This window comes from Danio aesculapii, chromosome 13, assembly GCF_903798145.1.
Source record: "Danio aesculapii chromosome 13, fDanAes4.1, whole genome shotgun sequence".
Lineage (NCBI taxonomy): Eukaryota > Metazoa > Chordata > Actinopteri > Cypriniformes > Danionidae > Danio > Danio aesculapii.
Window position 1 is genome coordinate 45,443,068 of NC_079447.1, and position 15,921 is coordinate 45,458,988.

The 15,921-nt window shown below is 37.7% G+C and overlaps 1 protein-coding gene across 1 annotated transcript in view; it reads right to left on the minus strand.

Annotated features, from left to right (window-relative positions):
• Positions 1–1,088: 1,088 nt before the first annotated feature.
• LOC130239563 (protein AHNAK2) overlaps positions 1,089–15,921 on the minus strand; it is a 35,032-nt gene continuing 20,199 nt past the window's right edge. The window contains 7 exon segments of the mRNA XM_056470821.1: positions 1,089–5,989; positions 5,991–12,461; positions 12,550–12,716; positions 12,843–12,996; positions 13,075–13,185; positions 14,132–14,230; positions 14,313–14,362. Coding sequence (XP_056326796.1) covers positions 1,844–5,989; positions 5,991–12,461; positions 12,550–12,716; positions 12,843–12,996; positions 13,075–13,185; positions 14,132–14,230; positions 14,313–14,362 — 11,198 coding nt within the window. The 3' untranslated portion in view covers positions 1,089–1,843.

Consider the following 15,921-nt stretch of genomic DNA (forward strand, 5'->3'; position numbering starts at 1 on the left):
CAAGACATTGGTTGTTCAACGCTAGAATTCACACCTCCCACGCATGAGATCTGTGTCCAATGCAATTCCTAAGCAATGCAATAGTTCTGGGTGGCACAGTGGCGCTGTGGGTAGTATGATCGCCTCACAGCAAGAAGGTTGCTGGTCGAGTCCTGGCTGGGTCAGTTGGCATTTCTGTATGGAGTTTGCATGTTCTCCCCATGTTGGCGTGGGTGTCCTCTGGGTGCTCCGGTTTCCCACACAAGTCCAAAGACATGTGGTATAGGTGAGTTGGCTAAGCTAAATAGTCCGTAGTGTGTGTGTGTGTGTTTGTGTGTGTGAGTGAGTGTGTGTGGATGTTTTCCAGTGATGGGTTGCAGCTGAAAGGGCATCCGCTGTAAAACATATGCTGGATAAATTGGCGGTTCATTCCGCCATGACGACTCCTGATTAATAAAGGGACTTAACCGAAAAGAAAGAAAGAAATTAAGAATGACAGTAGGATTTTTTTTATTAAATTTTTTTTAGAAATGATTATAATACTCTCAATAAATGTCAAATCTACTTCTTTCAAGTTTAAAGATGTACCTTTGCTCCTAAATATGTATCACCAGACAACACTTGCCAAACGTCGACATTTCACAAGTTGACATATTTAGTATTGTCTCTGAATCATTTGACAATAGCTTGAGTTGGGATAATAAATTTACGTTCATTAACTAGCAGCCTAATTTTATTGTGCATATTTAGCATTATAATTAATAATTAGAAACCACAGGTAAAACCAAATTAGTTAATATTTATTATAGTACAAATTTAAAATTATCACACAAAATAATTTTAAAAAATAATTTAAATAATCAAAGCAATTTTAAAAATCCACATTTAAACTTTAAAAATAATAATATAATATTTGAAATCAGTATCCCACATTTCTGCAACTATACCATGATTGTGGTTGGTGTTTCTACTGTTAAATTGGAATTGAGGACTAAAAACCCATCTAATTGTTACTGTGAATCTCAGAAGTCTGCTAACAAACACTGTCAGCCCACTCAAGTGTTTCATTTATTTATGTACAGTACACACACTAAATCAGAGACATGAAGCATTATTTAATTCTTTAAATTTATTTTGCAGTAACCAGTTGAAGTGATTCTCTTACAACATGAATGTGATTATTTGATTATATACTGTATGTTAGAAGAAAAGCCATCGCTTATTAGGAAATGTATTTACAGTAAAACATAAATGCATTGTTTATTTCGCAAACCTATTGATTCCATCAGACTTTGGTGAAGATGATTTATCGTAAGCTAACAATGATAATGGACAGACTTTGGGGTGAATAAAATTTATTTACATAATTGTTTTCATGTTTTCCCCTTAATGCTGTAACATCACAGATTTTATATGTAAGTTTTGTTATTTAATTTTTTTCAAAATAGATAACCTCAAACAAAACAAATGCCTTAATATGTAATTTTGTTAATAGCCTTTAAATGTCACACGTATTGCAAGTTGATTTGTGAATGGATCTATTTAATTGAGGTTTGCGTTAATATTACTGAGTTTGCACTGTAAACAATATTCCCAATATAACAGTTTTACAATAATGCGCACTTACAACCCACATCAAATCATAATATAATTTGTTTTCATAATATTTCTTGTACATACATAATTTCTCTTGAAAGCTTCAAATCTTTATTAGCTGAACAATACTCTCTGATATGTTCACAAGTACGAGTCAGCACTCTTTTGCTAGATAGCATTACAATTCAGCTGGCTTATATTATATATTATAAGAGAACACTGAAACATACATTCAAAAGCATAAAATCGACTCAGCCACATCTCGCATTCATTTCCCCCCATTTTCATCTGTTGAGGAATCCATATGTCTTAGCGTTGTTTCTGAGCTTACTATTGTGACCTCTTCAGTTGTTGCCACACTGTCAAAAAACCTCATTTTCTCAGTGTGTACCGTGTCTCTCAGTCTGCGAATAGAAGAAGCTGTTTCATCAGAAATGGGTTCTGCAGAGTCTCCTTCAAAAATGCGTGTTCTCTGCGTCACAAGTATCGTTTCTTTATCATCATGCAGCGTTTCCTGTACAACATGCCTTTCCACCGTTGTGCGCATCCCACTTTGCACTCTGGTTTCTTCCACTGTGAGCACAGAGTCTGAGCCTAGTGTTACTTGTAAAGGCGAGGTATGAATTCCACGGCCATCTATATTAGTTAGAATTGCAGCTTGCTGTGTGTCTGGTACAGCTTGTATGTTCGATGTGATCACATGAATTTCCCCTGACATCTGTTTTTGAGTGTCAACTGAGGTTGAGGACATGTCAGATGAAAATGGGATGTTGACTTTCTCTGGCTGGTGAGGCTCCATTGATATCAGTTCACATCTGGCTGTGGATGTCACAACATCACTTTGGACATCATTGATGCCTACGGTGGCAGTGGGCTCGGCATATTTCACTTTAACTTTTGTAGGAGAGGTCTGTGACAGGGCAATCTGATCAGTAGTCACTGTGGAACTTACATCTGCAAAAGCTTCAGATGACCTTAGGGATAGTGTTGGGCTGATGATTTCCTCCACAGCTTCGCTGAGTGAGCTCTTCTCGTTTTCCTCTTGTGGCTTGCTGGATTCTTTCTCTACATCATCAGGCTTCTCAGCCTGTTCAGTTTGCTGGGTTATTTCTTCTTTCTCTTCAGGTTTTGTGGTTTTAGTTGGTGAAGAAAATGAGAACTTGAACCAGCCTCCTTTCTCAGTTTTTGCTTGATCTTTGCTGACAGCCGTTTTAGCCTCTTTGACGTCTGCTAAAGCCTCCAGGTGTTTTTCACTTTCTTCAATCTTAGCATCAACTAACTTATCGCTTTCATCTGAGGATTGGCTAAAGCCTAATTTTGGAAATTTAAATTTAAATTTGGATTTTTCCTGAGCTTTTTCCTTCTGTTCTGCTGCTTCCACAGATTTGTCTCCTTCTTCTTGATCTTGCTTGACAGAGGGTTTGTCCAATTGAGCGTCTGTTTGTTCTATTGTGGGGACATTAAATTCAACCTCAAAGCCCCTGAGAACATCCTCGAGTGCAGGCATTGCAAATCTGGGTGATTTTCCAGGTGCTTGTGGATCACCTTTGGGTTCTGTTTTAGCTTCTGGAGTGGCTTTAATGGTTGTGTCATCTTCGTCCTGAGATTTTGTTCTTGAAATGCTAATCTTTGGCATTTTTATAGATGGAAGTTTGAATTTACTTGGGGAACCTTTTTCTCCATCAGATTTTTTGACAGCAGCCTCTGGAGGCTGTTCAGAGGTTTCTTTAATTTCACCTTCTCTGTTTATATCTGTAGACACTTGTATAGGTTTGTTTTCAATATTTAGGTCAGCATTATCTGGTACGTCTGCTTCTACTTTTGCTTTTGCATCAGATGTTTTTGGAACTGAAATTCCAAATTTTGGCATTTTAAAAGCAGGCAATTTAAATCTACTTGGCGAACCTGAAACAGCAGAATCACTTTTCATCTCCATCTCAATCTCTTTTTTCTCAAGGCTGGAACTTCCCTCTAATACAGCGTCTACCTTTGGGACACTTACATCACCTGGAATCTCTATTTCTGGTTCAGTTATCCCAGTTTCAGGTGTTCCTGTCTTGACCTTTTTTGCAGTCACTGTCACCTCAGGACCTTTTACTTTGGGTAATGAAATCCCAAATTTTGGAATTTGAAATTTAGTTTCCAGAACCTCCTGATTAATCTCTTTTTCCTTTATATTGATGCTAACAGATGAGGCTTCAATCTCTGCAGTTTTGCCTTTGATGTCACCAGATATATCCACATTTGTTGTTTCTATTTTGTTATCCACTGAACTAACTTTAAGGTCCTTGATGTCAGAATCACGCTTCGGTGCATCACTAGTAACCTTTGGAGTGGAAATCCCAAATTTGGGTAATTTTATTGTTGGGAGTTTGAATTTAGTTGGAGAGCCAAATTGTGGACTTGTTATTTCAGCTTTGCCCTCTATCTCACTTTCGCCTATTTCTATAGTGCCCTCTGGTAAGGTAATATCGGCTGTCATTTCACTGGCTTGAATATCTTGGGCCTTTCCATCTGATTTTGAAAATCCAATTTTGGGCAATCCAAAGCCTGGCTTCTTCGTTTTAAGTCCCTTAGAACTGAAATCCATTTCTGCTTCAGCAGGTTTGACTTTAACTTCAGTTTGAGGAACTTCTGCTTTGGAAACGCTTATGTCAATTTCTGGACCTTTTAATTCATGTGAAATTCCAAGCTGTGGTAGCTTGAATTTACTTTTTTCTACTTCAAGTTCAACACCTTTAGCCTTTATATCCACTTCTGCTGATCCTTTAGGTAATTTTAGATCTTTCTTGTCTGTAGATAATACATCCGCTGAAACTGTTCCTTCTGTGTCATTCAGAGTTTTTTTATGCACTTCGCTATCTGGATCTTTTATTGTTGGTAGAGCAATGCCAAATTTTGGAATCTTGAATTTGCCATCTTGTTGCTCTTTTTTATCTCCTTTAATTTCAGTCTCAATAGATGGATCTCCTACTGTTAACCCCTTCATGTCAATGGTTGACACTTGTCCGGACATAAATTTCTTATCCGGAAGACTAACTTCAGGGCTTTTGGTGTCAATGTCGGCTGTACTAATATCCACTGTGTCTTTTGATGCTTTGATTCCAAATTTTGGCAAATTTACTGTTGGTAGTTTAAATCTTGTTGATGAGCCAGATGTGTCTTCCTTCAAATCTGGTTCTTGTTCTGGTAATTTAATATCAGCCGATAGTTCTGAAACATCAACATATCCCACCGATATGCTCATGTCAGCTTTGGGCAGTCTCACGTCAATTTCAGGAGTTTTAAGATCTGGTTTTGAAAACCCCAGCTTTGGAAGTTTTACTTTCAGTCCTTCGGAATCAACTTCTGCTTTATCTAATTTCCCCTCAATATGCTGTTGTACATTTACCTTTTCTTTGCATAGCCGGTCAGTCTTTATGTTTATGTCTTTACTTTCTTGCTCCATCTCCTTTACTTTTGGCATGCTAATTCCAATTTTTGGTACCTTGGGTTTACTTCCTGTCACATCAATGTCCACCTCTATATCTTTACTTTCCACATCAGTGGTGGGCCCTTTAATGTCAATATTTACTTCTGTGTCAGTAATTTGCACTTCTCCTGTTTCGGTGAAAGATAATTCTGTTTTTTTGATGTCTACTTCAGCTGTTGAAATTTCTGGTGTGGCTTTTGGATATTTGAGACTAAACTTTGGAAGGTTGATTGAGGGAAGCCTAAATTTTGTTTGAGTGTTTGGATCTTCCTGCTTATTCTCTTCACATGTGACGGCAAGTTCTACATCCTTCTCTTTAACAGGTATGTCACCCTCTTTTATAGACATTTCTGTCTTTGTAAGACTTGCATCAACGCTTTGCCCCTTATCTGGCTTTGAAAAACCAAATTTGGGAAATGAAAAGCTTGGTTTCTTCAGTTTCACGTCAAGTCCTCTCAGATCAACTTCAGGTATATCTGCTTTGCCTTCAATAGACAAATCTTGAGTGTCAACATCAAGTTGGGGTAATATTATTTTTTCTTCTTTTGGAAGAACATCAGCTTCTCTTGGTGTGATGTTTACATCTGCCTCTTTTTCCATTTTTACTATTTGACCCGCCACCTTAATGTCTGATTGTTGAGTAGTAATTTCTATAATACCTTTATTTGGTGATGGTAAACTTACTGTGCCTTTTGAGGTTTTGACTCCAAATTTTGGAAGGTTGACGTCTGGCAGCGTAAATTTAGTTGGGGAAATAACAGTAGTTAGATCTTTCTGTTCAGCCTCCCCTCCTGGAAGTGTAATTTCTGCTGTTTGTTCTTTAATTGGTACAGTGGTGTCTGGTATGGATACTTCAACCTTATGAACACTAACATCTGCTTCTGGAGTTGCAGTGTCTGATTTGGAAAATCCAAATTTAGGGAATGAAAAGCTTGGTCTCTTTCACTTTGACTTGAGGTCCTTTGGAATCAACATCAGGTGTGTCTGTGCTGCTTTCAACTTTAGCTTCAATACTAGGTGGTTTTACTTCTAATTTGACATCAGGTTTTGAAATGTCATGTTTTATATTTGCTCCCTCTAGTTCTGATTCTGTTAGATTAGTGTCTAATGCTACTTTTTGTGATTTAACACCAAATTTTGGGAGGCTTATTGAAGGGAGTTTAAACTTTGTTGGAGATCCAAAAAATGTTGAACCTTTTTGTTCACATTCCACCTTTGAAACATTAATATCCACATTTGCTTCTCCTGGGTCTATACTGCCTTCTGGTATGAGAATATCTGTTTTTTGGGTACTTACTTTAACCTCAGGGGTTTTTACCTCTGGTTTTGAGAACCCAAATCCAGGTAATGTTTTCATCTGCACATCAAGTGTCTTAGAATCATATTCTGGTGGGTGAACTTTCCCTTCAATTGTCATATCTGGTTGTTTGACATCAATTGGTTGTACTTCAACCACATCCTCAGTCTTTGTACTTAAATCAAACCCTTTAACTTTAGGAAGAGCTATACCAAGCTTTGGCATCTTTGGCATTTTTCCCTCCTGTCCTCCAAGTTCAGCATCTTTAACCTTTAAGTCCACACTTATTTGTGCACCAGGAGCACTCACCTCAGGTCCTTTTACAGATATGCCTGCAACTGGCATAATGTTCTCCATCTTAATAGACGGTCCTCCAAACGCTGGTAAGTTCATTGAGGGAATTGTATCTTTTGTTGTGGCATCAATAGTTGAGTCCTTTTGCTCAACACTTGGAGCAGTGATATTCATACTCTGCTCGTTTATTTTCACATCACCTTTTGATTTAGAGAAATCAACTTGCATCAGATTGACATCAATCTCAGGCACCTTGGTATCTGGTTTAGAAAATCCAAATTTAGGAAGTGAAAATCCTGGTCTTTTCAGGTTAATTCCTGTGTCTTTTATATCAGCTTCTTGATCTATTTTGCATTCTAGTTTAACTTTTGGTACTTCCACTTCAGCTGATGGTTCCCAGAGTTCTCCTTCTGGTAAGGAAATATCACCTTCTGCTTTTGATGTTTGGACCTTTGTAAGAACCTTTGGCTGTTGAACACTGCTTGACGATTTCTTCAGCTCTTGACCGAAGTCCATTTTTAAATCTGATGCTTCTATTTCTTTAGCCTTCAAAGTAGTTTCCTCACCCTTTAAATCAGTTATTTCAGGTTTTCCTTTGGAAGATGAAATTCCAAATTTGGGTAGTTTGAAAGAAGGAAGTTTAAATTTAATTGGTGACCCTCCTGTTGTTGTATCATCTTTTGACATCTCTGTTGTGTGCATTTTCAAGTCAGAATCAACATTTACATCCAGTTCAGCTGCTTGGACAGATGCAGATGTTACCTCAAATTCCACAGAAGCCTCCGGTATTTCAGTTTCTCCCTCTGCAATCTCCTTGTAAGGTTTCAGTGTAGCCTCTGTTTTTTCTGTATCTATTTTTGATGCACTCTTTTTAAATTCTGGTCCCTTTAGCTTTGGAAATGAAAATTCAAATTTGGGCATAGTAAATTTACTGCCTTGACTTTCAGGATCAGAGTCTTTTGTCTTTATTTCAGCATATTCTGGAAGGGTTTCTAAAGTTAGCTTTGATGGTTCTGTACCTTGTTTTCCTGTATCTTGATCTAGCAATGTATCTCCTGATGCTACCTTTACTTCATGTGACACTTCATCAGCTTTTGCAGTAGATTCTTCCTCCATTTTTGAAATGGAAATGTCAAATTTAGGGAGAGAAATTGTAGGAAGCTTGAATTTAGATGGAGAATCTGAAGTACTTTTGTTTTTCATCTGAACCTCAAGCTCTGGAGCAGGAACAGTCACTTCGGTCGCAATTTCTTGCTCAGATATACCATGAAGATTGATATCAGCATCAGGGACCTTAGTGTCCGATTTGGAAAAACCAAATTTAGGAAATGATATTTTACGTTTTTTGAGTTTAATTTCACTCTCTTTTTCTTTAGCCTCTGGGATAACTACATCCACTGTACCTGAAGGAAGTTTGGTTTTCATGTCAAGTTGCTTGGCTTGCATTTCCGAATCTTCTAAATCTGTCTTTTTATCAAGATCATGATCTACAAGGCTCATCTTTACCTCTGGTTTAGAAAATTCGTAGTCTGAAGACAAAATCTTTTCTTTTTTCTTTTCACAGATGGCATCAGCAGCCTTATCTTCCTCTGGTTTAGAAACATCAACTTCAGGTTTGGAAACGCTGAGAGTAATGTGCTGGGTTTTCAGTTCAGGCAATGCTGGTATTTCTTCAGAAGGTTCTTTAAATTCCACAGTAGGTTCATCTCTGTTGACCATAGGGACTTGATTGTCTAAGTCTACATCTGGTGATTTTGGATATGAGACACCGATCTTTGGAAATTTAATAGTAGGAAGTTTAATTTTTGTTGGAGATCTTGAACCTTTCTCAGCCTGGTCAGACTCTGGTTTTGATTCTTTGATGTCCGTATTTGATTCTTTGTCCGTACTATCCTCTGGTTTGTGGGCTTGAACCTTTGGAAGGCTTATGCCAAATTTAGGCAGTGTAACCATAACATCTTGCTCTTTGAGCTTTGCTTCTTCAACCTTCATGTCTACACCTTTCAAAGTCACAAAAGAATCCTTGACTTCAAATGAAGGTGCATCATCTTTTAGCTTCACATTTACTTCTGTTTCTGGAAGGCTTACATCAGGTCCTTTAACATCCATGTTTACAACTGGCATATCTTTAACTTTAGATGATTTCCCACCAAATGTTGGTAAGTGGATAGAGGGTAGTTTAATCTTTATTGGTGCACCACCAGCTGTTATATTTTTATCTTCAGCAGCTTCCTTTAAAATTGTGAAATTCACTTCTGGCACTTTTATTTCAACAGAACCTTCTGGAATGGACGCATCAACCTGTGGAGGACTGATATCATCTTTGATATCTGTTTTTGAAATTTCTACATCATGGTCAGTGATACTAGCATCAACCTCTTTTTTCTGAAAGTCATCTACTTTTGGAATACTAATATCTTTAATGCCTACTTTCCCCTCAGGCAGAGACAAGTCAACTTTAGGTTTGCATACACTGAGAGGCATGTCCAGGCCTTTATTTTCAGATAGTGTTGTCAATTCTACAGACAATTTAGCTTCTGGCAACTCAACATTCACTGTAGTGTCCTCTGTGCTGACATCAGAAATATGAATATCAGCACCAGCATCGGTTGTCTTTGGAAGCGAAACACCAAATTTGGGAAATTTAATTGTGGGAAGTCTAAATTTTGTGGGAGATTCTGTTGACTCCTTAAATTCAGCCTCTAAGTATGTGGTCTTAGTTCCAACATCTATTTCGGTCCAATCACCGTCTTGTGGAGGTGGTAGAGTCACATCAGAATCAGATGCTTTAGACTCAGATTTAGAGAATCCAAATTTGGGAAATGATATTTTCCTCTTCTTCATTTTAGAGTCTGTTTCTTTAATTTCACTGTGTGGTAGTTCTGATTGCTCCACTTCAGTTTTTCCAACAGCCTTGATGACGGATTGTTCAGATTCCTCTGGTAACGGATCAGCTTCTTCTGTCTTCCCTTTTGGCAATGAGATACCAAACTTAATCAGCCTAAATCCACTCTCCTCTTGAGCATCCTCTACACCGTCAACTCTCATTTCAATTTTCCCCTTTTCTTTTACAGGCTTTTGTGTTGACTCACTAATTTTTTTGTCTTTGGCTAGTTCAACACCTGCATAAGTTTCCTCCTGCTTTGATTTTCCCTCTGTCTTAGGGATTTTTATTTTTGGAACAGAAACATCTATACTTGGCATTTTAATTGGCCAAGTTTTGTCAGTATCTAAATTATGTCCTTTGGGATCAGTCTTAGATGTTCTTTTCTCAGAATCTAATACAACCTCTATAACATCATTTTCTTGCACTGCAACATCCTCTTGTGTAGAGACTTCAGTTATTCCTTTCACAGATTTACCTCCTATTTTGGGCATTTTTAATTTAGGCAGTTTCTTTTTATGTGGAGAGGAATCTGTGTCTGTGCTTTTCATTTCAGCTTTTGGTTCTCCTTCAACACCCTGTTTTGAGGTTACCTTAATAGCAGTGGTAATACCACGATGAAGCATTTGATCACCCCCTACATCAGGTGCTTCTTTATTTTTAATCTCAGGCACACAGCTTTCCCCTTTTTTAGGTTTTTCAAATGTTGCTTCCTTAGAAGATTGTTTGGTGGCTCCGATGTCTGCATCATAAGATTTCTGTTCAGTTTTCATGTCCTTAATTGCATCACTATCATTTTTAGTTGACATGGCCTTTATTGGTAATTCAATCGCTATACCTGGGAAGCGGATGTCGGGGGTCATGATTCCAAAACTAGGCAAAGATACCTTTCCTTTCTTTGATTTCTTTTCATGCCCTTTTCTGTCAGCTTTGGCATCTGTGTCGGTGTAGTCTTTCACTTGAGTGTCTGTATCTTTAGCTTTTTCCATTTGATTAATGGCTTCCATTCCTGGTATTTCGATATCTTCACGTTTTGGAAGTTTGATTTTTACATCATGAGATGCACTAATCTTATCCTTCTCTACCATTTTGCCAATTTTGGGCTTGTGGTCTGCAAGCTTAGTTTTAGATTGGGCTGTCTTTCTCTCAGCTATAACGGTTTCTTCCAGATTCACTTCAGTTTTGGGTAATACCATGGCTTGATCTTTTGAGAAAACAGGAGAAATACTCTGTTTGTTTGTAACCACTGTGTCAGGTAACTTAATGTTTATTTCTGTGCTCATGCTTGAAACTTTACTTGGGGATCCTTTAGGCGTTGTGGCAGTCTTATCTGTCTTCATTTCCAAAATTGTGATCTCTCTCTGTACAAGAACTCCTGTGATGTCTCTGTCAGGTAATTTGAAAGCAGGGAATTTTGATACTGCTTCCTTTACATCCTCAACATTAAACTCTTCTGCTTCCCCCTGAGCCCTGGATTTTTCTGCCTTTGAGATATTTATTATCTTCTCAATTTTTTGTTCGTTACTTCTTTGAGACTTGGCCTTTGATTTGGCCTTTGTTTTTTTATCCTCCATGCCAGGAATCTCAATTTCCTCCCGTTTCAGCAGAGGCGCTTTGTTTGGATCTCCCTGTCCTATAGTTATTGATTGTCCCTGATCAAATTTTGAGAGATCCACCTTTGGTAGTTTAAAGTTTGATTCAACATCACTTTTTTTAGTTTCTGTTGTATCAATACCACCAGTACTCTTCTTGCTTCGGTCCACTTCCAGAGCTTGTGATTTTGGCTGGGATACAACAGGTTTTGATGTAATTGGTTTCTTTGTGTCTATGACCTTTGAGGACACTTCTTGTTTTGTTTGCATCTCAAATGTTAAAGTGTCTGATGATGCAAACTCTAGTCCGCTTACTGTGTTTGCAAAATGACTCTTTGATGTGGCTATGTCTGCCAGTGGTCCTCTAGTTCGAATCCCATAGCTTTCTGTTTCTAGAATGTTTCTTTCTTTCTTTTCCTTATCACTGCCCAATTTTGGAGATTTGCTTATTGTTCCTCCTATATCAGGCATGTCAAGAGCAATGGCAACTGTTGGGATCTTAATGTCAGTTTCTCCTGACTCTTGTAGTTTCTCAATTATTTCTTTAATTATTGGTTTGCTGTCAGATTCGACTTGATGCGCAGCTGCTTCAGTTTGTGATATTATGTTAGGACTGTCCATAATATTGTCAATTGTTGATGCATCTGAAGATCTCATCCCACTTGTGGAGGATTTTAATAGACTCTCTGTTTCTATTTCACACTTATCCTTTCCTGAAATGCTAACTTTCAGTTCAGATCTCTCTATCTTTTCTTTGCCATCATCTTCAAGAGCGACTGTAATATCAGTAGCCTTTAATGTAGTGTCCAAACTGATGAGCTCTACCTTATTCAGTGATTCAGTCACTGTCAAATTTGGCAATGTATAGTCAATTCTTGCTTTAGTTGAGTCAGTTTTTTCAGCTTCATTCAAAATTTTAGGGCTTTCTATCACATTAATCACTGGCACTTGCTCTTCAGTTATATTCATGATGATTTGGTTGTCCAAGACCTCCATATTGTCTGTTGTTAGCGCTTCTTCATTTTCAGTTTCTTCAACAGACTTGCTTCTGCGTCCTGCCATCTTCATTTTCAGCTTCATTTTGTGCATCTTTTTCTTGTCTTTTCCATCTGGGGATTTTAATGGAGACTTAAGAGGCGATTCTGTGTCACTTGTTGGTGGACTTATTTCCAGTTTTCTCTGTTCCTCTGCTTCTGATGTGCTGTGAGACCTCTTAAAATGTGCCCTGCGACCTTTGCTAAAGGTGGGAAATTTGGGCCAAGAGATACGATCATGTTGCTTTTTTGTCTTCCTTCTACCTCTCATCTCAGGTCCTCCTCTTTCCTCTTCATGCTCAGCCTCCTCGCCCTGTAAACAGAATAAAGAAGTCAGTGAAGTCACTAAAAGATCTCATAGGTATTCTGTAATTGAAAATAATGGACAGTATGATAATTACAATGGTTATATCTGGCCTCATTGTCTCAGCATCTTCCTGGGTTCTCGGAGGTGGTTTGCGTTTTAGGCAGAATGCCACCTTATATGGTTGAGCATGCTCAAGAATCTGGAGGGCGTCTTCATATGACACATTATCAAAGTATACTGTAGCACTAAGTATCTGATCACCTGAAAGGCCAGATGGAAGGACATAAATGAGGATGCAAATGATGCAAGATGGAGGAAAGACAAGTTTAGCTATATTCTAGCTTCAGAACTGGTCTGTAATGTGCTATTATGGTAATCGCATCTCACCTTCTTTTGCGTTTAGATGCTTTGAGGCAGGTGACTCAGGTTTCACTTCTTTGATGAAGATGCCGTCTTGTCCCCCTCCACTTACTACCAAACCCTCAGCACAGACTTCCTTTACAGTCTTCACTATCACTTCTGACTGATCACTTTGCAAGTCCTAAAACAGAATGAAAGATCATTTAGAAATTTGTCTTTTGTTTTTATTATTCATATTCCAATTTTAGGTAAGTCTGACCTCAGTTTGATTCATCTTGACGGAGGAACGCTTGTCAAACAGTGAGCCGAAACCAATCTTTTTGCCTTTTTTGGAACTCTTAGCTGGTGAGTCATAGAACTCACCTTCAGCCTGGCAAAAAAAAAAACTATTAGTTCAGTAGTACACATGTGCCCTAAACCAAAACTAATATACTAGGGATGCTCCGATCGATCGGCCGGAGATCGGTATCGGCCGGTAATCACATTTAATGACTCGATCAGTACTCACTGATCTGGCTGATCTCATGAACCGATCACAGGTGTTTGTTCACAAGTTTACAAGCAAAGGAAGAAGCACGTGCACACTATATATTTTACATCAGCAGTGCTACAACATGTGAGGAGGTAAATGATGTGTGAGCAATCACTGCGCTCGTGTCACAGCAGCTAAATAAAATATACACAGATGTGGTGCGACCTCTGTTTATACAGTTTATTGGCGTGACTCGTGTGAGCAATGGTCTCTTTGTTGCAACCTTTTATATGGGTTTTGAGCTGTTGTAAATGTTAACTTGAATGTTAAATAATATAACTTTTGTAATATACTTATTGCAATAGACAGTAGTTTATATGGCCTTCCTATTTGCGTTTAGGAAAGAAGCAATATATTTATAGATGTGCATTTTAACTTCTTATGCATTGAATATGCACTCCAAACTTTTCTTCAGTGAGACATGTTGAATTCTTCTTCCATCATTGCAATGTTTCTAAATTGCATTATCAATAATTTTTCCTACCAAACATAGCTCCTTCTGACCATGACATTTCCGTACTAAATGGTTATAAGAGACATTTTTAAGGGATTTTATGCAACAATATTTATTAATTCTCTTAGGTAAGGTAAGATCTTATCATACTTGGAGGGAAAATGTGCTTTATCCATTATAAAGCTTCAAGCATCAGAATCGGTACTCTGTATCGGCCGATCACCAAGACAAGAAATCGGTACCGTATCGGCTGCAAAAATCCTGATCGGAGCATCCCAAGAATATATTGCTAAACTCTTTATTTTTAGTATTGTGTAATGTAGCACTCACCGTTTTTGCGTATTTTTCTGTGGTTGGGAATTCCTCAACAGGAGAGGAACCCTGTGGACGAGGTCTTTCCCCTTGTAAAACCTCCGGTTCCTCACATACCTATTACATCACAGATTCCAATCACAGATATTTAAATAATGAACTATTTTAAATGTTTATTTGCAGAATAGGCTGTACTTACTAAATCATCGTCTGTGTCTTGTTCTGGCGCCTTCAGCCTTCGCCCTTCACCTGATATTATAAAAAAAAAAAAAATCTGAATAAGCAATTAACTCTAAAATTGTTCAAATACTGTATGGCCAAACATCAGATTTCCATACAGGGACAGAGAATAATTATTATTTTAAGAACAAATCACTGAAAAGATGTTTACCAAACAAAAAGAAATGTTCTAAAAACTCATTCATTTTCCTTCAGCTTCGTCTCTATTTCAGAGGTAGCTAATATTCAAGCATACTGCAACCCAGTATTGGGAAACACCCATAAACACTCATTCACACACACTCATACACAATGGACAATTTAGTTTATCCAATTCACCTATAGTGCATGTCTTTGAACTGTGGGGGAAACCGGAGCACCCGGAGGAAACCCATGCCAACACGGGGAGAACGAAATCCACACAGAAATGTCAACTGGCCCAGCCAGGACTTGAACTAGTGACCTTCTTGCCTTGAGGTCTCACTCCTTTTACAATTTTTAATTGTAAACATTGAGTATGTTTTTGTGCACATAATGTACGAATCTGGTAGTTATCTGAGCCAAATATACATATTTTATTAGCTTTTTTTGATTTATTAAGCTAATTGGAAAGTCAGTGAGGGATCCATTTTGTTCGAGCAAAACTTCAGTGTCTACAAAAGATGGCAGAGCCATAGACAAGATTTATGTGTGCAAGATTTCCCAGCAGATATTCCCACGGGATCCAAACAGTCTACCTGCTTCTGTTGCTTCCTGTAAAGTGAAGCACTGTATTGATCTGAAGGGGTTGACTTACACTGCCAGCAGAACGACCAACATGAAAATATGTGCTTCGATAGATCCAAAAAAGAACAGTGAAACTAATATGTTTATAAATATCTTCAAATGTGGTATTATTGGAAAAATAATTGTATAAATTATACAACAAAATGCAGTGTAACAAATTAAAGTAGCTTTATGGCATGAACAAATTATTCTCTTGTGCATTGTTTTCCTTAGCTTAAAAATAGTGAATCCCAGTAACAATAATACGTTTATTACCTCCTTTCTTCTGAGAACGAATTCATTTCCATTTTCCCATAACACAATACACTTAAAATAAAAGGATCATAGGTGCATGCTGAACACATTTACCATGAGCCTCCGTCTGCCCTGTCCATTAACATGCACTTTCCTGTAAGCACTTATCAAGTGGCAGTGAAACACATTGATTTATGTTCATGTATGCAATGTACAGTAGCACTTGAATAGTACACTCCAAAAAATAGTTCCCTGGGTTAAATTCAACCTGAATTTGGGTTAAATCTGAATAGAAACAACTGGTTTAAAAAAGTAATGTAAAGTAAATTTAAATTTAAGAGGTTAGCTTTCTTCATAGTTGACCCAAATGTGGGTAGAAACTACATAGCATTTGATTACACTTGGATGTTTATCCTATATTTTTGAACATCATAAAATATAAACTCATGATTTTACCATGGTGAATTTATGAAAGCATGGTGAAAGCATCGACAGCTCAAAAAAGTAAATAAAAAACAATAGTACGCAATAAAGATTATCAAAGCGAGCAGACAGCTTATCCCATGTTT